Source organism: Cuculus canorus, chromosome 8, assembly GCF_017976375.1.
Source record: "Cuculus canorus isolate bCucCan1 chromosome 8, bCucCan1.pri, whole genome shotgun sequence".
NCBI lineage: Eukaryota > Metazoa > Chordata > Aves > Cuculiformes > Cuculidae > Cuculus > Cuculus canorus.
The window spans coordinates 22,729,277-22,754,135 of NC_071408.1; the positions used below are offsets into that span (position 1 = coordinate 22,729,277).

The 24,859-nt window shown below is 38.4% G+C and overlaps 1 protein-coding gene across 2 annotated transcripts; it reads right to left on the reverse strand.

The window, feature by feature from the left end:
* Window positions 1-1,459: 1,459 nt before the first annotated feature.
* Window positions 1,460-23,779, reverse strand: LOC104060186 (protein zyg-11 homolog B). Of its 2 annotated transcripts, XM_054073391.1 has the most exons (15): window positions 23,633-23,779; window positions 17,432-17,597; window positions 14,900-15,654; window positions 13,206-13,346; window positions 11,798-11,974; window positions 10,009-10,073; window positions 9,214-9,313; window positions 9,081-9,131; window positions 8,275-8,436; window positions 8,119-8,166; window positions 7,288-7,485; window positions 7,143-7,195; window positions 6,417-6,514; window positions 3,843-4,042; window positions 1,460-1,772 (listed from the first exon to the last, which is right to left on the reverse strand). In XM_054073391.1, exons 1-14 carry the CDS (start codon window positions 23,633-23,635, stop codon window positions 3,852-3,854), a joined length of 2,208 nt encoding a protein of 735 aa, XP_053929366.1. In that variant the 5' UTR covers window positions 23,636-23,779; the 3' UTR covers window positions 1,460-1,772; window positions 3,843-3,851. The 2 variants fall into 2 exon arrangements, with proteins under 2 accessions (XP_053929366.1, XP_009560246.2); XM_009561951.2 differs by lacking the exon at window positions 1,460-1,772 and having other exon boundaries at window positions 3,834-4,042.
* Window positions 23,780-24,859: the final 1,080 nt, after the last annotated feature.

Genomic DNA, 24,859 nt, shown 5'->3' on the forward strand with positions numbered 1-24,859 from the left:
CCATATCAGTCTATGCTAGATGCCTCAAGTGTGGCATCACTTCTTGCCTAGCTGGAAGTTGAAGTTATTTTGTCCCTCTGCTTGGAGGTTCTCCAGCACCGAGACATGCCACACAATTTAGCTTACCACATTGGAACTGGGCATCATGTTATGATAGTCTCAAAATAGTTGGGCATCATGTTATGATAGTCTCACCACTTGTGCCAAAAGAGCCACACTTTCATTTTTGCCAAAAGTTAACCTAACAGTTCTGTGGGTGAGGTAACCTTACCAGCTGATAGATGTACAGGTTTCCTACGTAAAGATCTTCAGAGGTAAAGCAGAGTCTGGATCTTGAGCCTTCACCAAAAAAAAAAAAAAAAAAAAAAAAAAAAAAAAAAGCAAATGCACATGCTTAAAAGGTGCTCCCAGAATTATTCCATCCTGGTAAGAATTCCTGAGCCTACACAGGATGTGAAGAGACCTTTCTGTAACTGGCACACAGAAGTAAGTTAGTGGATTTATACTCTATATTCATATATTATACTCTATATTCATAGTTTCCAGCTTAAAAGAATTCTGCTCACTCTTTCTTTGCCTGAAGCATGCAGGAACAAAGCAAGAAGGGTATGGAAAATCCTTTATAATCACTGCACTTGCTGGTTGCAGAACTTCACGCAGCGACACCTTCACTAATGCCAGTACCACGTTCATTCTGTATTGTATGGAGTGGTAGATTCTTTTCCTCTCAGTATTAGTTAGAGGCTTAACAAGTTCTCCTGTTATTAGGAAAAAACAGTACTGTAAGGAGAGTTATCATCTTTATTTTAGTATCTTGTAGAATGAATATAAATCAATTGCTATGAACACCAATGTTGACAAGCTTTGTGTCCTACTTCGTGTAATGGAAATTCCACAGCAGACATCTCAGAAGAGTAGTGGGGAAAGGCTTGCAGGCCAGTTTTCATTTTTTTAAAACACTTTAATTCAAATCTACATAATTTTAATTTCTTTCTAAATCGAGAAAGCTGTATATAAGCCAGATACACACACGAAAATGATGCTAGCCTAATTATACCTTCATACAAAAAATAATTATACAACATTGATGAAATTACTGGATCAGTACCTTTTGAAGTTGCTGAAATACACAATAACTAGATGACTGAGGATTACAGGTAATGATTTTATTTGAAGGATGGGAGTTGGGAGGGGGAAGGAGTTAAAAACAGTAAAACATGGTCATCATGAAGAAGCCATCCCTGCTAGTAAGCTACCAAACATAAGTTTTCTTTTTAAACTCAATTACCCATATATTTATAGAAGAGTCTCTGAGTATCAGTTAGTTGCCATGGATACATGGAGACTAACTAGATAAACAATACCTGAAATTAAACTGAATTTGAATGGACATGCAGTTTGCTTCCATCACTTGTATTTTATCAGGCATCTGTATGCTGTGCAATGTTTCATTCATCATTTGAAACCCATAGGTAACCAAGAGGGAAATAAGCTGTTACAATTAGCATCTTTGATGTAAAATTCCACACTCCACAGAACAATGCAACTGACACAGGGCTTACATAGAACACTGGGTGATATTTTTCACTGTGATGATTTGTAAATACAATTCACTGCACAATACTGAGAGAATATTTACAGAAAACAATGGAGCAGTCATTAGTTTCTTATAAATAAGGTGACCAAATACCCTGGGCCTCCTGTCAAGACATGCAATCCTCTTCATGATGAAGACAAGTCAGTATTTGGCTCTAATGATCTTTCTCCTCTCCCTATCAGTAAGACAAAAGAAAAATATCACACACAAACAAAAGCAGTCAAACAACAATAAAAACCCCTTCTTGTTATCAAGTTTAAATTTCAAGCTTAGTTCACCCTTTTAGTATTGTGTCTCCTTTTAATCCTGTTTCTATTGCTTTAGCAGGCTTCCACTTTCCCTGATGCAATGCTGATCCCCACCTTACTAAGAACAGGGAGGGCTCAGGAAAGCTGAACTGCAAAAAGGCATTGTTCTAGCAGTAAGGAAAGCAGAAGAACATGGCTTGCAGGCAAAAGGAAAAGGAAGCTGAAGACCCTAATTGCATTTAGAAGGATTACGAGACTATGGACTTTTGGTCGCCTTAGTTACAAGTCTCATTGTAACCTGCACGCACGTAGTAGGTTGGTGCAAAAATAATTGCCCTTTTTGTCATTGTAAACAGTGATGCTTGTTTTGCATTAAACTTTCGTTTAACTGTGTTCATGTAGGTATCATTTTAAAGCATGAAATTCACTCTACTTGTTTATGCTAACAGGTTTGGTTTCAATTTTTTTTTTTTTATATTACTCTGTCAAATTAAAGATGGAAAAAACCAAATTTGAGTGATTGCATAGTACGAGTTTAAAAGGGGACATAAAGCAGTGAAATTGCGAGCAACAGCAACCAAGCATTTGGCCAGGAGACCATCAAATGTACAGCTCAACATTGGTTCCAAAAATTTCAGAAGCAAAATGAGAGCCTTGAAGATGAGGAGGGTTGCATATGTCCTTCTGCGAAAGACAACAACAAGTTGAGAACCATTATTGAAGCAGAGCCATGCAAACCGACTCTAGAGGTTGCAGAAGAACTAAATGCTGACCATTCAACAGTTGACATTTGCACCAAACTGGAAAAATCAAAAAAGCTCCACAAATGGGTACCACATGAACTGAACGAAAACCAAAAAAATCACCATTATGAAGTTTGCTCTGCAGTTCTTTTGCAAAATAAAAGTCATTAATTTCTTGATTGCATCGTGGCATCTGACAAAAAATGGATTCTATACAACAACCAATGGCATTCCATGCAGTGGCTGGACTGAGATGAAGCACCAAAACACTTCCCCAAACGCAAGCTGCATCAAAATAAAAGTTATAGTCACTGGTAGCTGGAAAGTGAAATAATCCTCTACAACTTCTTGAATACCGGCAACACCTTCACAGAAGAGAAGTATTGCCAGGAAATCAACAAAATGTACCAAGAATTCAATGTTTATGTCCAATATCGGTCAATCAAAAACAACCAATTCTTCTCCTTGACAACACCTGACTGCACATCTCACAAAAGACTCTGCAGAAGCTGAGCGAACTGGGCTATGAAACTCCATCTCACCCAGCTTACTCACCAGACCTCTCTCCCACCGATTACCACATTTTCAAGCATCTCAATGACTTTCTACAGGAGATGCTTGACATGCAGCTGCTTAAAACACCTTTGAAAAATTCACCAGTTCCAGGGCTCCAGAATTCTATACTGCTGGAATAGACAGACTTGTTTCTTGTTAGCAAGAATGCATAGATTCTAACCATTCTTATTCCCATTAATACATTTTATTTTAAGCTAAGACAGACTACTTTAAAGCTTATGGTTAAAAGCAGCAATTATTTTTGCACCAACCTAATACTTTTGTCTTAATCCATGAAAGTGTTGAATCTCACAACCACACACAGTTTTATTCAAACATCAAACTGGTAAACAGTGTTATGAACAGCAATCATAGGGGTGAAATAACTTTCTCTCTCAGAAGTCAGAAAACAAGATATTCCTAGAAGTCTTCTTTTCAGATGTGCATATTGACCTGTACAAGTCCCACCTCTTCACAGGCAGCAGGAATCCTACAAGTATGACCAGCTCAAGCAGTGACCCTTTACAAGTTGCATATGCAGTTACCATTAAAGTTGACATTAACGAAAGGTTACCATACATGGTTCTGGGTACCACATTATCGGCAAATAACTTTAATGGTGACCACTATATTACAAGTTACTCCAACTACACACACATCAGAAAGGATTATTACAAAGACAACACTACACTCCTATACCTGCAGCTTTCAGTTCGGTTTGTTTTGTTGCTGTTTCCTACACGGTGGTGGTCTCCCATGACGCATAATGTGTTTTTCCAAACTATCTAGGATGGCAATAGCAATCCTTTGGACATGTGGATCAGTCTGGACGTTCTCCTTGATGTTGTATAAGTGCTGTAAACCACCTTCTTCAATTAACATGCTGCAGTATCTGGCAGCTGTAATAAGAATAAAAAGGGAATTAGAAGAGTATCTAGAGTAAATGTAGCTGATACTGTAAACATCAATTCAAACCCACTTCTGTCTCCTAGATCAGGCAGCATTTAGGACATTCCCTGAAGTGTCTTCAGAAGTACATTTGTACTTTAACAAGTGACTACAAAACAACAGAACTGTTTGGACAGGACTCTGATTGTAATCGGGTCTGTTTCCATATCTATCTTAGCTGACTGGAAAGTGCCATGTAATATGCATAGCATTCTCCTTTTGCCCCCACCTCCTCTATGGGCATTTTAAGTGAACATATATACATTTCAAGAAACAGGAATCAGAAGTACTATGAGTATCCAGATAAAAGTATCACCTTTACCAAAAAAACTCAGTACAGAACAGATACCAAAAAATGGCATCAGCTATACCACATCAATTGTACAGTAGAGTGAATAGCAACTAGTTCCTTCAAAAACAGTTTGCCAAACACTACTGATGATGGCCTTTAACTAGTTATAAGTTGCTATGAATGCCTTTTCAGGGATAAAATTATACTTCTCTTTCCACTTTCATTATTGATTTTTAAAAGCTGGAAGCACATTTACATCATCTCCAGTGTTCTTAGGTGCAGGGACCAGCTATAAAGAGAGCCATGTGCTTAATGTAACAGGCAAGCTGCAGAAGTTGTTATTAAAAGGTCTGGGTGACAGTAATGCAATCCACAGTGCATTACCTCAGATGTGCCCCATTTCACTATTCATCTCAGTGAAGCAACACCAGAGCTATTTAAATGCTGACATTAAGCATTTCACTAGGGATCACACTGCAGTGCTACTAATATTTTAGTTAAGTTAGCTCATTGATGTGGGTATGGTATAGAGAAACAGCAAAAGAGGGGGAAAAAAATAAACAAGAAAAATCAATCCCATTAATTCCAGGCTACTTTTCACCCTCATCTAGAAGTGGAGATCAAAATAAAATGCATGTCCTCTCAAGGGCAAAAAGCCTTCTTGGTGCCAAGCACCAAAAGTTCAAGATTTTCCCCCCAAACATGTCAGAATTAAACATGTTTTCCCTTAGAGTGGGTTATAATATTTGCTACCAAACATTTGGTTTCTCTGCAACTTTGTCCAGAAGCTTCTGGCACCAGCTAGAATCAGAATTAAACTTCAGAAATACTGTCTTGATCTCAAACCAGGAGTATTTCCAGCCTCTCCATTTTACAGAGCAGTTACTCACTGTCAGAACGAACCTCTGTGGCATGTTGAAAGCTCAGAGGCTAATGAAGCACAAAATAAATGCTAAAAATAACTAGAGCAAATAGGGCCATACTAAGTTAACATGGGCAAGGCACAAAGAAGGGCAGAAAGCTTGCCTTTAATTTTATTAGCGCAGAATTACAGTGTTTTAATCAAAACATGTTATCCAGAGTCTGACCAGCAAAACAACTTTGTCAGAACAGTCCTACTTCAATATGGGAAAAGTCTCCACAGATCTCTGGACAGTGTACACTGATAACGGTGCCGTTACAGTTATAAAGGGCAAAAAACCAGTACTTTACGTGCAATTATATATCATGCCACATTGTTTGGTCCCAAATACATGTCTTTTTGCTGAAGAGGGATTTATAGGACAGGGATGAACAAGAATAGATATACTGTCATCAATAAGATTAAAAACACTAGCATAGAAAATACTTTACATACTTTTATATCTGGTAGAAGCTAATGAAAATACACACATTCTCATCATACAAATTTACGTAAAAACAGAAGTATTAATAGCCAGGAAAGTTTGTCCTTCAGTTTTGTCTTACATTTAGGTATGCTCAGGGGATTTATTTCCTTTCCCAACACTCATGCATTTCATCACATGCTCTCAAATCATTTTACAAACAAGATGTTGGTGTTCTCATTTTGCCAATAGGAAAGACTGATTAAAAGAACTGACCTTCATGTCACAGTAAGTTATTGCAAAAAGGCGATTAGAGATGAGGATTACCTGAAACTTCTGTTCTGATGGTAAAAGATAGCTACCTGCTACAGTCATGGTTCTTAATTTAAAATAAATGTGTTGCCCGTTATTAATATTTACATTTCTGAGTAAAAATATCCGTGGAGGACAAAACTGTAGTTAATCTTAACACATAACCACAGTTTGGAATTAAAATTGGACATTTAACAGTAACATTCCAGTAAGTAAAAAAGATACAAAGACCTTTTATTACTCTCTTCTCCAGTCCCATGTAGTCAAAGCCTCAATGTAGCTTCTACAGAGGATTAGGAGCAACTACCCTAGGAACACTTATTTTTCCCACTTCATACTAGTGAATAATATAAGAAACAAGAACTTTAAAAGGGTAATATTTTTTTTAATACATACGATTTTTGCTGCAGACATGCTGCATGGCCCACACTGCCCATAACTGGACACCAGGTGTCATAAAACAGCCAAGCAGAGGAAAAAACGGATTGAAAGACCTATTAAAAAAAAAAAAAAAAAAGAGGATCAGCAATGTGCTTTACTACTAGGTATTACTACTTCAGAGGTCACCGTGTCGTCCAATTGTTTAGCTACAGGTTTAACTAGGGGAGACACTTAAACTAGAATTTTAGATGCAGCAGGTGAGCCTTTTAACGTTTAAGACAATTACTAGCAAAAATCATATATAGTGGCTATGTGGTCTGCTTTAATGATAGCATTTGGTACGGTACTCCTTAAAAACAGGACTAAAACCAGTGGAAATAAGGATTAGATGGGCAGTAATTATCTAATTGTATTTTTTGTCCTCAAGTTTCTTTACTTAGGACAGAGTGCTAACATAGTGCTAGTCAATACAACCTTACTAGTTAATCTTTGCGCTTAAGTCTTTTAGCCATGCAAGGCTAAACTAGAAAGGCAGACAGACCAACATTACATTTTTCTTCTTCAGAATTTCCTAACTTTCTTTGGTCACAAAGGAAAGAGTAACATTCTGGATATTTAAGTCAATAGGTGTTTTTCCACTGGACAAAACCACGTCTTGGCTAACAGCACCCTCTGCTTAGTGAGCAAGTTTTAAATCTAGTTCAGTTTCTTTTCTAAACTCTAAATAAAGACAATACTTACCTGTAAGCCACCATCTCACATTCTGGGGTTGGCCAATTCAAAATGGCAGAATGCTGTAAAATATAGAACCAAGAACACTCACTGTTAAATACAAACATTGAAAAAATATAAGAGAGTATAATAAAATTCACCATCATTTCTGTACCAGCTGTTCAAGAAGAGAAGTCCTCTGGCTGCGACTTAATGTCCAGGCCTGCTCTCCTCGAGATATCAAATGAGCAATAATCCCTGCTGCAAAGTAGCTAACTTCCACCTCCACACTGTGCAACAATTTACTGATGTGGTCTATAAAGTCCTTCCACATTAATTCAGAATGAAGTTCTTTAACTTCAGCTATGTTATTCTGGAGGAGGGGAAAGAAAAGAGAAAATATCAACAGAAAGAATACAATATGAGGAAGATAAACTTATAAACAAACTATGTTCTGTAAGTAAACCCATATATACACCAGGATGAGATTTTCATGCATCCAGGTGACCACTAGATGCCCAAATACTACTTTTACTTTTGAAAACTTTTCTAGTCTAATGCAGGAATTGGCCTCAAAACCAAAGAGGTTTTCTCATAAGTAACTTCAGGACATTAGCGTGCAGATTACACTAAATTAAAGGCTAGTTTTAACTTTCTCAAACACATTGAATTTCAGTAAACTTTAGCAGTGCACAATTCTGAATGCCATTGATTTTCAATGTACTTTTTGCATTTAGTGCAGTGAATGAAGCTTCAAATGAGTCTTTCTTAAAAGCTCTTTTTGTTTGCTATAACAAATCAATTTCAATATAGCTAGTGGGTTTAGAAAACTGGTGAAACAGTCCAAAACAATGTCAGTTGTGAATAAGGCACACTATAAATATTAAAGAAGAATATAAAAATATTAGAAAAGTTTTAAGATTAACATGGGGTAAAAAAAATAATTCATTAAAAAAAAAGGTATATATTTCAGGTTTTTCTATGTTGTTTTTTTCGTTCACCTTACCAGAAGTCCAAGAACTTTCTGTTGGATGGATGATTCAGATGGAAAAGACTGTGGAAAAAAAGAAACAAACTATAGGTAACCATTTATGCTTATTATTGAAACAATGTTAATTATAAACCCATGTTGATAATCCACCATCAAAACTGCACTTCTCACCTCCAAGACTCTCATGAAAAGCTCCAATCCTTGATTTTCAATGAAGTGCCGACACGTCGTTGGAGATTCATCAGTGAGGTTCCAAAGTGCACTCAATGTGAACTTGAGGGTGGTATCTACAAGATTCTGATTTGTTTTCTGTTTAACTATTTGTAGAAGTTGCTGGAAAAACAACAATCAAAAAATCCCATTTATGATTGCTTATCAATAATTTATTAGCTCCTCTGCTTCTTTCTGTGCCAACTAGGGTAATGCATAGCTACTATTTATATGCAGAGTAAAAATCTACATGATTTAGGTTAAACTATACAAAATAAAACAGATATTAAACCTTTTTCCTTCCCTTTAACACAGTTGCCTGCTAGAGGAATTCCTTTGTGTTCACTGTAATTTCATACCTAGTACTATTACAGACAGCACAAAGCCATCCACAGAACTCTGGACGCCATGTGAACACTGACCGCACTAATCATTTACTTCAAATACTGTCTCTTTGAGCAGTTTTTGTCTTATACAATTGATTTCATATAAGACATGTCTTGCTATTTTACTTCATTAATTGTGTTAAGTTTTTCCACTTTGCTTCTTTTTGTCTATGGTAACGTGTCTCATTGCCACCATCTCCAATATATACATCTTTAACAACTTCTCTAAGCTTTTCTGTCCTAAAGAACCTTCAAATGAACACAGGTTGACATGTTTAGCATTCTGTCTACTGATGTTTATCTTCTATCTTTAGGAATACTGTTAGCATAAATAGCTGGAGAGGATGGTATTTTTGACTGTCAGGGAAGTATCTGACTTACCCTAACAATGAAGAGCTCTGCACCAAGTTGAGCTGTTTGCTCTGTTGAAAGCTGTAAACAAAACCACAACACATCAATAATTTTCTAGACTTTGGAAACAATATCCCATCAACTCAAAGCTTAAGTTTCATACCTTTGCAGCAAGAATGGAAATTATGGCTACAGCCATCCTTTGCATGTTTTGATCTTCATGATTACACAGCCACTGCATAACAAGTTTGGCTGCTTCAAATCTGGAAGTTAAAAATAAATTCAGTCTTCAGAATTCTCTTAAGTCTTAGCAAAAGAAAGATGTACAAAGATGACACGTCAGATAGAAATGCATGCAAGACAAAAGAAACTGGGAGAAGCATGCTTTTTATCAAAAAGGCAGAAATATACAGTGAAAGTGCAGGTATTGCACAAGTGTCAGTCAGCTTCAAGCTGTTTGCTTAGGCTCTCCAAATTATACATCAAACTGCACAGGAATTGCTTCCAAAGAAGGAAGAAAGATTTGGCACAATCTTCTGAAGCATCAAAACAACATGCTTCAAAATATTTAGGCAAAGCATTTAAGTAGAAAAATCTCTGCAAAAAGCAATCCCACAGTTCCCTAGAGAAATCCTGCTTCCCTTACATGCAATCAGTGATAGAGACATACAGGTGAAATAAAAAATACCTGTACACTAGAGAATTTTTTTCAGACCTACACTCAGTTGTGAATTACAGGCCCAAAATACTGTAGGCCAGACAAATCCAGCACACTGCAACAACTTAAATTGAGTAAAAACGACATAAGGAACAAACCTTCTGAAGGATCATCAAGTCTCTAGGGTAGCCATGATTTTCCAGAGACCAACTAATCATAAACACATTTCAATACTAAACGGACAATATAAAAAATATTCTGCAAGGCTGCAACTCATTTTAAATGACATCTAAAACTTACCTGTTAAATGGAACATCCTGAAGGATTCTGTCACTGCACAGTGAAAGAAGACAATTCTTTTGCAGCTACGAGAAATGAAAAATAATTACTTCAGACACATACATAGAATCACAGAATAGAGCCATAGAATAGTTTGGGTAGGAAGGGACCTTGAAGATCATCTAGTTCCAACCCCCTCCTGCCGTGGGCAGGATCACGTCCCACTAGATCAGGCTGTCCAAGGCCTCATCCAACCTGGCCTTGTGGACACCTCCAGGGATGGGGCAGCCACAGCTTCCCTGGACAACCTGCTCCAGTGCCTCACCACTCCCATTGTGAAGAAGTTACTCCTTATGTCTAGCCTAAATCTGCATTTTAGAACATTTTCCCTCTATGAATCACTACACATATCCATGGGCTGTACTGAAAATTATTGCAACAAGAAAAAGGTCAGCTTGAGAAAGAAAAAAGAACTTTAGAGAAAAATTAATACTTTCACTGTGGGTAAAATACCCTATTCACTGAAATGGTACCACAACACTCTTTGGCTTTTGGCTTTGATTTTTAATCTTTCACTAAACAATAAGCCAAAGGTTTGATTTATAACACCGAAGTTTTATTGCTAATTAATCTCTGAGATATTAATGGACATGCTTGCTCAAGATCTCCCGTTCAAATTAGTCCAATAACAAATTAGAAGACAGGCAAGCATATCAATAAAGACAGTAAGTGGTATGACAGCCATACAGCTAGACAAATCTTACCCTCTTGTATTTAAATTACCATGCTACCAAAACAAATCAAACACCAGTTTTCTTTAAACTTATAACCCAAATAGAGTAGGAGAGGAGCCAGCTGAACACTTAAAGCCCACAAAAGTTGAATGTGAACATCGAAAAATTAAATTAAAAAACCTTCAGAAACAGACCAAAACACTCGACAGGATATAGATCTAGAATTGTAGCTATAACCATAGATATGAATGGAATGGATACCAAATCAGGGCTCATTTACCTCCTATTATTTAATCTTTTCAACAGCAACACTTGCCCAGATCACACTGCGGCACTGAAGCACTCACCAAGTAGATGAGACTTTTCCAAAGGCCAGCAATACCACAGGCTATATTATCAATGTTATCTGTAACTTGATCAATGATGAAACCCGAACAACTCCAGCCACAGTACTGATCATTCAGAAGTATGCTCAGCAATTATAGTCAGAGGATTTCCACACTGACTCTTTGAAGAAAGAGTTCCTTCAATGCATCAGTCATTCTTATCAAGAACAAATCTTTGAATAATCATAAGGAAATAATTTGTATTTGCATATCCAAAGTTTGTCAGAAGAGGTTAAAGACAGGACAATATAACCACTGTGCATTTCTACTTAACCCTGCCTGGATAACGGTTCCATCCTTTTTATCCTTTTTCCAAGGATAAAACATCATCATCTCTCATTTCTATCTTTCTTCTGTTGTGGTTGGGGGGTGGGATGTTTGCCACTCTTCTCAGCAAAACTACCTCTAACTACAACTGACACACAACACTATTCTCTGCTTCATTCATGAGTTTAGTTTGATTTCATGGAAGTCTTTTCAAGAAGCCACATTATGGAAACCCTCATACTACTAGCATTAGTATTTATAGTTATGGTTAGTTCTACTAACTATAGTCCTATAAGGCACAAAGGAAACAGCATTTACTTAAATCCTGCATGAGCACATCTGCATGAGTACTTGCTTACAGCTGCTCTGGAGGTCACAAGTTGTTGAGTAACCTTCAGAAAATACAGAAATTTCATCTTTTACCTGTTGATGATTTGGGAAGTGTTCCATGGCCTTCAGGAGCAAGTGAGTGACATCAGCCAGAAGTCGCACAGGCATGCCTACTGCTAAATCTTGCTTCGTTAGATTGAAGACACACGCACTTGCTGCCAGCTGCACAGGCAAGTTCAAGGGGTGATTTCTCATTCCAATAACCACAAGCTGAAACGCAAGAGTTTTGCCCATGTTAGTTACTTACATGTTTATGCAAACACACCAAGAGCAATCCACCACTGCTTGAGGCCACAACAATGACTCATAGCACCCAATTTCTGCCTCCCTGTTACTTAAGTGAAAAATCCATCTGGTGTGATTTTTATTCTCAGGAAGAACATTTCCTTCTGCTCAGTGATTCAAACCTGACAACATCTATTTATTCTAGTCCTTTTGCACTGGTTGTGGTAGCCTGTCAAAGGAGATGCTGCACGGAATGCAAGAGATTCCTAGAAAGATTCAAGGTTTGCTCTACACACTGGAATAAAAAATCACCAAATGCTTTCAGAGATGATGAGATAGGACAGAGTTCCTGCAGTGTAACAGTAATGATGTAGTGGCTTATTGATTGGTGATTAGCCATTTCAGATCACATCCTAAGCTGCTAGGTCAGGATATATTTTTCACAGCTTCTTCTCAAATCATGTTTTTGGCTATGTACATTGATTGTGAATCCCACCTAAGAAAATATTTTTCTTGTTGATTATTGATGGCCAAAGACTTTTTGATACTGAAGCCAACAAAATCAACGTCAATTGTTCAGCTTTGAAGAGCACAGGAAAAACAAAAATCATGTCCTGCTGATGCCTCTGTTTATGATCACAGTAAATATTAAATCATCTCTGATGTTCTAGATGTGGAAAGCCAATGCCCAGAATGGATTTCTATGGAAGTTTATAGGTTTTTCCAAGTTGGAGCCCAATATAGAACACTAATGGTATTTATTCACTTGCTATGGTACTAGAAGGGGACAATGGAGAGAAATATCACTGAATGCCTTCCTTATCACTGTTTTGTAAAAATCAGCAAAAGGAATTGTTGCATCTGGAGAATAAGACCAGGCAGACCTTTGATTTGGCCCAGTACAGATATGACTGAATGACAGAATTCAGCATCTGAAAAAAACTTCATATCGTATTCAAAATGACATGAAAAAATATTTTAGATGCTGCTAAATTCAGATACTATACGTTAGTCCAGATCAATTTTACCTAACTTAAAATGCTACAGGGCATCTTAAACATCACAAGTGTTTAAACAGCAGTTATTTTTTACCTAACATTACAATTTCAATCTTAAAAATTAAAACTAAAAAATGTAGAAGCTTATACTAGCGTTTTGGGGATGGGCTTAGGTTAAGGAACAATGCATTACAGTCATCAAAACTGTATTGTTTTACCTTTAAAATTTCTGGCTTTGTTTTTTCCATTACATGTGTGAGGCTGAATAAATGAAAGAGTGCTTCTCGCACAAAGAAGGCCCGTTCACTGTAACGCTTCAGTGCTTCAGAAATCTGAGTTTCATTTGCTTCTCCTGACACCTACAAACAGAGAAATAAACTTTAGTTCCTGATGTCACCATTTTACTTTAAAAATTTTATTCTCAAGAAGTGCAAAACTGCAGCTTCAAAGATGGTGATATTTTTAGCCAAATCCTTCAGTGAGCAAATTACTTTATCCAGCCATACTAATCCAGAACTACATAATCTCCAGACATTGTTCATAAAGAAGATTCCATGTTATAAGCCAAAATTAGGCTTCGGTCATGTCTTCAGGCAGACCTGTATGAATCCACTAAGTAGATGTAGCACTACGTAACCAACAAAAGGTGCCCCAAAAAAGAAAGAAATGCAAACTGCTTTTTGCTAACTATGTTACTAGAAGTCCATCAGAATTTTCACATTACTAGAAGCTTCCTTCTTCCTGCCCTTGCACAGCACACTTATATGAAGCATGTATTCTAAACAGCAAAGATTATATTAAATTATTTTATTCCACACATGAGATGCAGTATACCAATCACGCCAAAATGGAACCAGCTTTTTCCAACAACACATTTCAACATTCATACACATTGCTACCAACTGTGACAACTAAATACTCAAAAGGCTCGGCCATTAACAACTACAAAAAGTTGCAGGAAAATAAAATCAAATTGTGTAGATGTGTTACCTCACTTGCTTATAACAAGAGCATTCTGAATTTTAAAACTGAAGTGCAAAATTCAACTTCTACAGGAGAAAAACTAAACTCTGGACACATTACGCAATTTCTTCCTTATTACCCTCAGCAGTTTCCATCATCCTCATGCCACAGTAGAAAACAAAAAACTCAGAGTCAAAGATTATATACCACCGACATGCCTAAAATCTTTTCTTCTGTAACTCCGATCCCTTCATAGCAGGGACAGGAGAGGCTAATGGCCCAGTAAGCGCATGCATATTCTATGAAACAGGGGGACAGCATCTTGTTGCCTGGCACTACAAGATAAACAGCAAAGATCATCTCATCCTAAGGGGCTAAGTCATCTAGGATTTGTTCAAGAGGAGAAGGTTTTTCATCCTAAGTAATTCCTTCTCACATGTTCACCACCAGACCACCTTTCAAGGTGGATTTGCAATAACAAACAGAAGTGGTGATGGAATACAAAAGCAGCTCAGTTATTAAGTTTTATTTTATCTGCTGTGTTAATAATGAACTACTCAAAGCTTACGCAAATTGTACCTCCACCTCTTTCATATTGCTGTCTTATGCTGGATACTGTGCAGGAAACCAGACAATATTATTCCAGTAAATGACTTCAGGCTAGACAAAGTTCAGCTCTTAGATATGACATGTTAAATCAGGATCTAAAGCTCACTGAAAAGGCACATAAAATAGATGTTTCTTACAACAGCATTATGCAAATCTAGCAGTTTCTGTGCCAGAATTAAGTAGGAATTTGATATAAAGTAATTAATTACAATTAACAGTTAAAAAAAAGAACTCACAGCCTCCTTCTGGAAGACCCACATACATTTATTACAAACGAATGATTAGTTCTATTTGTCCTGCACATTGTGATTTGTCAGTAAAAATAATTCCCCCACTTAACCTTTAGGTTTCCGTCTCCTGTCAGGAATTCTGAGTAGCCGGCATCAGTAGCTAGCAGTCCTACAAACTGCATTGTGGGTCGTTGCTGAATAAACGCTTCTACAGCTTTATCCGTAACATGTTTTCTTCCAGAAATGTCCAAAGACACAAGGTTAGGCAAGATATCTTTCTGTTCCAGTAAACGAAGTGCTATGTCTGACGTGAACTGTTTGTCATCTGAAATATCAAGGTGATTCAGGTATTTCAGTTCTCTTATAACATCCAAAATCTGGGTTGTGGTCATTTTCAAGCATTTCAGGTGGTGCATGGTCAAAGACTTGAGTCGGTCTTTGCAGGTGAGGAGTGCAGTTATGTCAGTGACAGTGGTGTTCGATATATCCAGACTTTCTAATCTAGGAAGTGAAGCAACATCTGCCAAGTCCTCATTGTAGAACAGAACATTGGTAATACTCAATGCACGAAGCCCAGAAAGCTGACTGAAGCACCTCTCATATGGGTCTTCCAAAGAAAGAGTTAGTGAGTTCAGCACAATGCATTGCAGATTTTGCTGGATCCATTTATTGCTGCCAAGTCCACTTATAATGTCTGTGATTGTTATATCTGCATTCACCCCAGTAGCATCAAGTTCTACCAGCTTGTGATGGCAGAATGCTTTCCGAAAAGCCACAGCAGAGATTTTCGCTTTCCGGATACAAGCTCGTTTCAAACGCATCTGGTTGCCTCGGAAGATGCCCACAGTTCCATCATTCAGAAGCCCTGTTGGAAAACAGCATTAGTGTTTGGCTCCAGTGTTACAGAATACCACTTTTATTTTAAGAACCCATAGGGTACAAAGCGTTAACAAAGAAAATTAGTTGCAAAGTAGTTTGTCTTAGATTATTATGCCACAATCCCAAAATTTTATATTTGAAATTCCACCTTGAAGATTACAGTCTCACTTTTTGGAAAGTTCTAGGTTTAAGAATAGGACAGATAAATTAAGATGTAGCATATACACAGTACCTGTTTGTTTCAGAATACATATCATGCAATAAATAAAATGTGGATATGATCCAAAGCCACTCAAGCTGCTGCCTGCATGTTCTGGATTTTCTCACTGAACCACAAGAAATGTGCCAAAAGCAAAATTTCAAAATTTCTGAAAGTTATTCTTTCCTGGTCACTGTTCCATTAACCTCAAGACAGTGTCAGCAATCAAGCAATGACCAGTTCTCATCTTGCTTTAACTCAGCTGAATAACATAGCTGAATAAAAAATTAAGATCAATACACTAAGCTATTTAAGTTCTTCTACATATGCTCATAAAGAAGGTAGGAGTGTTGCTCAGAAACAAGCTGAATGTGAGAAAGAAACTTAAAGTGGTTCAAAGAGTAGAAAGAAGAGGACAAGGAAAGAAGAAAAAGCAGCAATGAAAAAAGGCAATGCAAGTCTTGTTTGAGATTATTATCTTTTTGTTCTGTAACAAGAAGACTGCATAAGCAGCCTTTTCTTGCAGCATAAGGCAACATCCTAACTGAAATAATACACAGGATTATCCAAAATGCATAGGATTATCCAAATTTATCCAAAATGCATTGAGAACACCGAGATTTCTTATTTCTACCTCATCCACAGAAGGATTAATGCTTTATAGAAAGCCATACGAGAACGGTATGGTTGCACAAGCATTCACACAAAAGGAGTAGGCAGAACATGTAGTTTCACTCTAGAGTGGAAACTAGAGCACCAGAATTTGCACAATAAGATCCAATCAAATCTGCACCTATAGGATAGGACACTTGATTTGAAAATTTTCTGTCATGTCTCCTGTCAAATGAAAACCTCCAGGACACCCAGGGATGGGTCTCCAGCCTCTTCTCTAGGGTAACCTATAGATTCACTCTTTTCATGCTAAGAAGTCTCTCTTGACACAATATTTTTCTTTGTCATGCCTAATACAAGGAAAAGAGAGGGCATTTCTCTCCTCAAAGATGTGCTGACAGAGAACATATCTCAGTACCAAAGTGTAAGAACACCATAACACGTTTTCACAGATGTTTACACTACTCTTGAAACGCATTTGGAGCGACTAATTCCACTTCAATGAAAGTACCAAAAGAGATGAGAAACTATTAACAAAAATCACAAGATTATTTCCTAGTTTAACTGCAAGGACACACAGTAAAGAAAATTCAATTAATTGCTTCGTAGGAGACATTGAAATATTTGAGTGCGGCTAGAAGTAGCAGAATCCAATCTTCTTTTTAATAAGTGAAAGAAAGAATATCTAGTAACGATCATTCGATTAAAGGAACATTAAACTAAAATCATAAACCCAAAGCAAAGGACTTTTGAGGCAGAACTACCTATACAGCAATGCAACATTCAGCTGAGGCTGTGAAAAAGCCAAGATAATGGAAATTCTCTGGTAAGAGATTAAGGAGTACAGTTTTAACAGCCACAGCATCAGATTCAACTAGAAAATACACCAGAACTGCAGCGCCACATTCCAGTAAAGTATTTTCACTGATGACCCACAAAAAAATGTTTTTACCATGAAATGCCATTGTCTGCAGCAATCGATCAGCCACTTCTTGAGGAAACATTCCTGGTTCCTGCAAGCATAGTGTTCCATCTTGCCTTTCTGTGCAAAACTTCTCTAAGTTCGCAGTCAGGAAATTCAAACAGATGTCAAGTAAAGAATAAGGAGAAGCTTCCTCCTGTCATACGCAAAACACAACAAAACAAAGGAGATTTAGTCAAATCATTCTCTCTGTCCCTGAATCTTCTGTTGCCCTATAATGTTCTTTTTAGGCAAATCATTATCTTTTTTGTTAGTCTGATTCTCATTGGAACAGGCAAATATTACAAAAGGAGGTATCTCCCTCAGGTCACACAATAAACAACTGGCCAGACTGATGGGCAGCCTCCTCCTCCAGTCAACCCCAGAACCACATCCAGTCTGGTCTGTCGTGCTTGAGCCCCCTCAAGAAGAAAAGTAATTGCTAACAAGATCATCTGAATTTATGAAATCTACTGAGCATTAATCAGTCAAGACAGACTGAAAGAAGACTTTAAACCGAATTTTACTTCTTGATTTAAACTCTTTATTTTAATCTTTCATTTAAGTCAACCCATATTAGAAGTCTACTACCAGCCTACACTAGAAATACAGGTAAATTTCATATACTGTTAGGAGCAATTTTTGGTACCTAAAAGGGACCTACAGCCTCAAAACAAAAAATGGAAACTCAGAAAGAACTACTTTAATCCCAATGTTTTTTCAGCAATAAAGAAACAACTATTACAGTATTCCTTCTGATTATCGATACTACCATCCTCCTTTTTATGCTAAGCACCTGATAATAATCTATAGTAGAGCCCTGGCTACAAAGAACAAGGCAGAACATAAAATTGAACTTTTCCTTGAGAGTCTGAGATTGTACATTGACGTACAAAAATCTCAAAGGCTTTTTTTATTCCATGTCTAATAATAGCTTACTGTTTTCAGTCACACAGATTAATCAACATAAAGAATGACTCGCAGCCCTGTGAATCATCCCAAGCACCACACAAAAGAAGGCTGAGTGACTGGTACACACTCCCCCAGACAATTTTGAAAATAACAGCATCAACTGTTGCCATATCTGATTTGAGAGAAAAACTGTAGCTGGCCTTTTATACTAAAAGTTCTGGGTAATTGCACCTTTCCTCCCTGGCTCATTTAACTCCTCTTCTGTAGCTTCACTTGTCTAATAAGCTTATCACAGAGGTACAGAAATATATAAAAGGTTTTCTAGCAGAAATATAAAGAAAATGAGAGAAATAAGTCTTCCAAAATAAGGTGCATATATTTGAAGACTGGGAGGTACCACATTAGGGCAAATATGGAATGGAACTTATCTTTAATACGTCATGTATTGACAACAAAGAGAGACTGCAGTTTAATAGCTCCTGAAGGCTTAAGTACAGGTTTGGGAACTAGAAACTCCAAATTATTAAAGTACAAGCTCTTTCTGCAGTTTCTGACATACAGCTTCCAACTCCTTTGACTCAGTTTTGCTAAGTCCTTAATTTTTATTGCTTTTTTTTTTAAAAAAAAAGCTTGATTATTACTTTTTATTGTTGAAGAAACAAGAGTTACTTTGTGATGCGACTTGCTCACATTACCAATAAAGAAGAGCTTTGGCTGCCTCCAATCTTAAGCTGATATGAAAAGGAAGGACAGAATCTGGAACTGTGAACATCTTTTGTTTCTTTATAATGTGCAACGATGCCTGAACTTTTTAAGGGAAACACTGACCAAGTATTTTAAAACAGTGCTGGGTTTTTTTTTTAAACAAAAGGGGAAATTTTCTTTTTAATCTGAAATTAATACACAAACCCAGGACTTATGACAGCTGCCAATTAAATAAAAAATCGGAATCCTTACTCAAATGCATATGAAAATTATTCCCACTGAAGCAAACACATCCTCATCTCCCATTAGATCTTTTACTTCTAATCTGATATTTAAATATAACAAAACCAGAATACCGACTCTCCTCATTCCTTCTGGCACTGTTCCATAATTCCTACCAGAAATGCTAAAACACATATCAGTGAGCAGCCTCCAAAGAGAATTTTTAGCCTTGCAGATAGGCCACTAGCATATGACTCAGAGAACTATTTTTTCAACCAGTACCTCTCACTGGCCAATCTGTAATTTGGAAAGGTTGTTCTAACTTTCATATAAAGTCATCACTTTAGAAGTCATATAGGACATCATCATACAACAAAGTAACAAAATGCACAAGCAGGGCTCAATTACACTGCAAACAACACAGGATCGTTTTTATTATCTCCACTTACACCAGTTACAGGAGACATTTGTAACATTTCTTCAACTTGTTGCCAAAAGGCAACACCTAAGGAAGGCTCTGGGCAACCTGGGCAGATAGGCAAAATGTTTTTCTATCTAACAAAGTCCCTTGACAAAGATCATAAAAACAACTCCCCAGACTGTGAGCTACTGAAATAGAACAGCCTGAATGCAAGTCTATAAACCTTGTTACGCGAGCTAGCAGCGTCCCTTTTCTCAGCTTCTCTTTACTTAAGAGGAATATTGCCCAGTTAAAGACTTCATAGTAAAAGCGTTCAGTTGTATTTAAGCTCTCAGAAGGTTAGGATTTAAAAGTTTTCTTTCTCTAGCTATGTTTTTCAATGTCAACTTGAAAACAAACCTGGCATTTGCTTTCAGCTCGTTTCACTCTCTGGTTCTAATACTCTAACCAGGTTGCAATGTGTGTCAATCACAGTGCAGGATTTTTTGTATTGAATAAAGATTTGAATAGCTTTTATTATGTATATTTGACTTTTTCATTTCCATATTAATTACTTGGCACTTCCATGTAACCTCACGGTTTCTTCGTTCTACCAAACTAATTCAGTGGCTAGAAAATAAATAGAAATGCTTCAAAACACAGAATTATGCATTACATGATGCAAGCTTGAGCATCATCATTAGCTAAAACACACCTAAGAGTAATGAGATACACCTAAAACCACTTAGCTTATGAAATAGTACAAAAAGTAGAACAATTACATTTAGATGGGCTTTTAAACAGTTACTTTAATTGTTTAAAAAAGATAACTTATAAGTGCTAATATAACGAAAGTGCACAAAAAAAAGCAGCGTCCACTAGGGTAAGGGATCAAACAGCATGGCCACTGGCACCTAATGGTAATCCAAGACTCTAGTGGACTGACATACAATATCAACGTCAGTATGACATTACCCAGGTCCGCTCACAGCTCCCCCACCAGTGCAGTTGGAAAGGTTCTCACCAAGAGCACTAACATCCACAATTTCTCTCCAACTCCTTCAATCAATTTTAAATATTGCTAGAATATATTTAACATATATCTCAAAATGCAGTTAACAAGAAACAAGAGCTTAAAGGGGACAAATTAAAGTAACTGGAATAAGCCAGAGTCTGAAACCCCACATTATGCCTGAATTAACAGGCTGAGCATGAGTATCAAATCAAAATCCTGTTCCTTTGGAGAAGCATCACCATGTAACCACCTGCTTATACGACAATAAGTAAGAGAAGAGTCAGGTTTAACTGATGTTCTCCATCAGTAATTGCCATCTAACTTCGCACTAACATCTCTATGGGTATTGTGATCCTACTGACTCCAGCCTGAGAGATTCAGTCCCTTCTGGCTCTGTTTGTCACAACCATTAAAAATCAAATTATTTTTTTTTTCCATAGGGAGTTTTTAGGGTTTTCTTACCCCTCAATAAACCAGTGTAAAACACTGGATGACAAAGACCAATTTCACCTCTAACAGAGCCACTTCAATGATGTACTTCCAATTTTTATACCTGGTTGCAGACTCAGTATGACAAACTCCCAAACGTGTAAGGTCTCTGTATGCCAGGCCAATCTGCTTTTTTATCTCTGAAGTCTCAAAGGAGATGAGGTAAAAATTAAAGAATTTTTCAAATAGCGGCAGCTATTTCTCTCCAGAAGTTATCAGGAAAATAAGAGGTAATTTAGAGCCTTAGTCCTTGATGCTGGGCATACCATGTCTCTAACTGTTTTCCATCTCTCTATAGCCCTAGAACTTTGCTTACTTTCTTAAAATAAATATTCTTAAAATGATCAAGAAAAGAGCCACTCAAGTAACCATCACCAAAATTCTTCTGAGCACTAATAAAGAAAAGGCAGTGAAAAATAAATAGTTTCATGTTATGAAGAAACAACGATTATCCTACTTAAATTAAACTGAATGAAAGAGATGAAGACAATTTATTAACCAGACTCACAGAAGGACTATGCTCAAAAGTGAAATTTAACATTAACTATTCTGGCACAACAAGTGGGAACATAATGATTAGAGTTGCTAGCAATACAAAGGTGACAGAGATCACCAGGTCTAGAAGTAAATAGTGCCACATTAAAACTACATAGTAAGGCCATGTATTTCAGGATTAATAACAAGAACTTCAGATATGAGTTCATTAATTAGAAATGACTGGATAGGAGAACCTGAACGGGTTGCTTAACCACAAGAAAACAACATGACGTAGACAAAGAAGGTATCAGAAAAAGCAACAAGCAACAGTCAGAAAGTAGTATGTAATTTTCAAGAGACTCTGAGATCGCATGGGGCTAATTTGGTTGAGATACCTGCACCAACAGCTACAAGAATGATCTGGGGAAAACAAAAGAGCATGTTAGGAGTAGGAAACAAAACCAGCTTTTCTTAGCCTAGCAGTTCAAGAGGTGATACATAAATACAGCACAGTGAATAAAAACTACAGAAGGAAAAAAGCTATTAAGATGAAACACAGTGCCAGCACAGGAACAAAAGTGCATAGAAATACAATGCATTAGAATCTTTGCAATAAATTTACATGCTAGTACATAGCTAAAACACATCCAACAATGAAGTTCTACCCTGGTCCACTGAATAGAACAACAGGTGCAAAAGGTACCTGCTTTGAAAATAAAACGCTTTATTAGGGGATTGAATGAAATTAGGTTTATAATAACAAGGGATGAGACTAGATCACCCAGGAAGCTCCTGCTAGTGCTTTGAAAGCAAATATGCACACTCATCTCTCCGACAGACGAGCGATCTAAACAGCACCCATCCATTCCACTCCGAGACCTGTCTTTAACAGAGAAGGGCTGCTTTCCACCACCAGCTCTGGAGGCTGCGTGCTGTCAGAGTGGAGGGCTGCACATGGCACCCATGGGGCACAGCTGTTCCCACACAGCCCCTGGGCAAAGCCCAGAGGGAAAGGTGCCGAGGAGGTGCAGGCAGCTCCCCTGACCCATCCCTCACAGTTGTCCCTGAGCATCACCTTCAACCTCCCCCATGCCAGGTCTCCACCACCCTTTTCTCTTGGCCTGCTTCAGCATGCCAGCAGGACCAGGGCAGCAATAGTGCCTCTGTACTCGGCACTGGTGAAGCTGCACCTCAAATTCCATGTTAAGTTTCAGTCCCCTCCATACAAGGAGGACATTGAGGTGTTGGAGCATGTCCAGAGAGGGGAACGAAGCTGGTGAAGAGTCTGGAGCTCAGGGGTTCTGGAAGCAGCTGAGGGTACTGTTGTTGTTTAGCCTGGAGAAAAGGAGGCTGAGGGGAGACCTCATTGCCCTCTACAGCCTCCTGAAAGGAGGTTGTGGTGATGTGAGAAGGAGAGAAGGGGCAGCGCAGGCGAACACGGACACAGACCCCCACATACACACTACAAGGAGGGCATTGAAGGGCTGGAGCGTGTCCGAAGGAGCGCAACGAGAGGCGGCTGAGGGAGCTGGGAGGGGTGTTTAGGCTGGAGAAAAGGAGCCTGAGGGGAGACCTCATGGTTGTCTGCAACACCCTGCAAGGAGGCTGCAACGAGGAGGGTGCTGGCCTCTTCTCCCAAGTGACAAGGGACAGGATAAGGGGGAATGGCCTCAAGCTGCGCCAGGGGAGGTTCAGACTGGACACTGAGAAAAAATTCTTCACCCAAAAGGTTCTCGGGCACTGGCACAGCTGCCTAAGGCAGGGGCTGGGTCCCCATCCCTGGAGGTGTCCAAGGACGGGTGGGCGAGGTGCTCAGGGCTGGGTTAGCAGGGGGCAGGTGCGCTTGGGCTCGATCATCTCCAAGGACTTTTCTAACCCAGCGATCCTACGACGGTTCCAGCCCGGGGATCGCCCCTCGCTCCCCTGTTCAAGCCTTCCCCCCCCCCCCCCCCCCCCGGTCCCTTCCACTCACCATCGCGGCGCCGCTGCCGAGGGAGCCGAGGCCCGGAACTCGGCTCCAGGGTTTAGGTTGTTTTTTTTTTTTTTTAATCCTCGTTCCCTCCTCCCTGTTTTTTACCCCCTTGACCTGGAAGTGAATGCGCCTCGGCCGCCCAGCCCGCCCCCTTTAAAGGAGCCGCGTTTCCCACCGGCTTCGCAGCGGGAGCTTTAGCCTCACGCTTTGGTACAAGCACAAGGTTGAGACGCAGTGTGGGGGTGAAACTCTATCCCCCCTCTCCAGGCGCTGTGAGGTGTTCTTGATGTGAGAAATACATGTTCACTGGTAAAATATTGCAAAGGACAGAGTCTTGGAAGTGTGAGAATTAATTGATAAGTTTTGCTGCAGCTGGTTTGTTTGTGTGTTTAATTATCTCGTCCTATAATTCTGTCTTGTATCAAGAGATAATATGCAAACGATCTCCAGACGTGGATAAATAACATGAAAGAATAAACGCTCCCAAGTTTCAAGAATTTATTGGTATACTTAGTTGTTTTCTAAGATATAACTGGTTTAGGTCAGGAGATAACCTGAAGGGAGTCTCCAGACACGATTGGATAACCTAAAAAACATTCTTTGAGGACTTACACAGTCCTCTGTCTAAAACTAGTTTATATACCTCCTGCTTTTGTAAGATGGGATGCCTTTTTTAGAAGGGCATCCGATTCAGCACTGAATTGTAAAATAAAATTATTATTGCCTTTGCTTCTGAGAGAAACACTCATTCACTGATAAAATATTGAAAAGGACAAAATCTTCAAAGGCAATAATATTTTTATTTTGCAATCAATTGTCACATGAATTTCTAATGTGCTGTCATACTCTCACAAAATTAAGTTTGTGGTCAAAACTGCTGGAATTGGATAGTGTGCCGTATTTTGTATAAGTAATATCACATCTGGGTGGTAATTGCTTACCAGTCTCTGGGTTTTTTCAACAACTTCGGCACTGCCCGCTCAGCCACATATATATGCAGGGTTCCATCTCTAAAAAAGCATCTGTAAGATCTTTCATTGTACCCCAAAAAGGAACAGTTGCTGGGGACAGTCACTAACAGCAACCCCCCAGCTCTAGCTTTAGCGCAGGTGAACATGGGGACAGAAGTGCCCCTCACTACAAGAAGGACATTGAGGGGCTGGAGCATGACAGGCAACAGAGCTGGTGAAGGGGCTGGAGCACAAGCCTCATGAGGGGTGGCTGAGG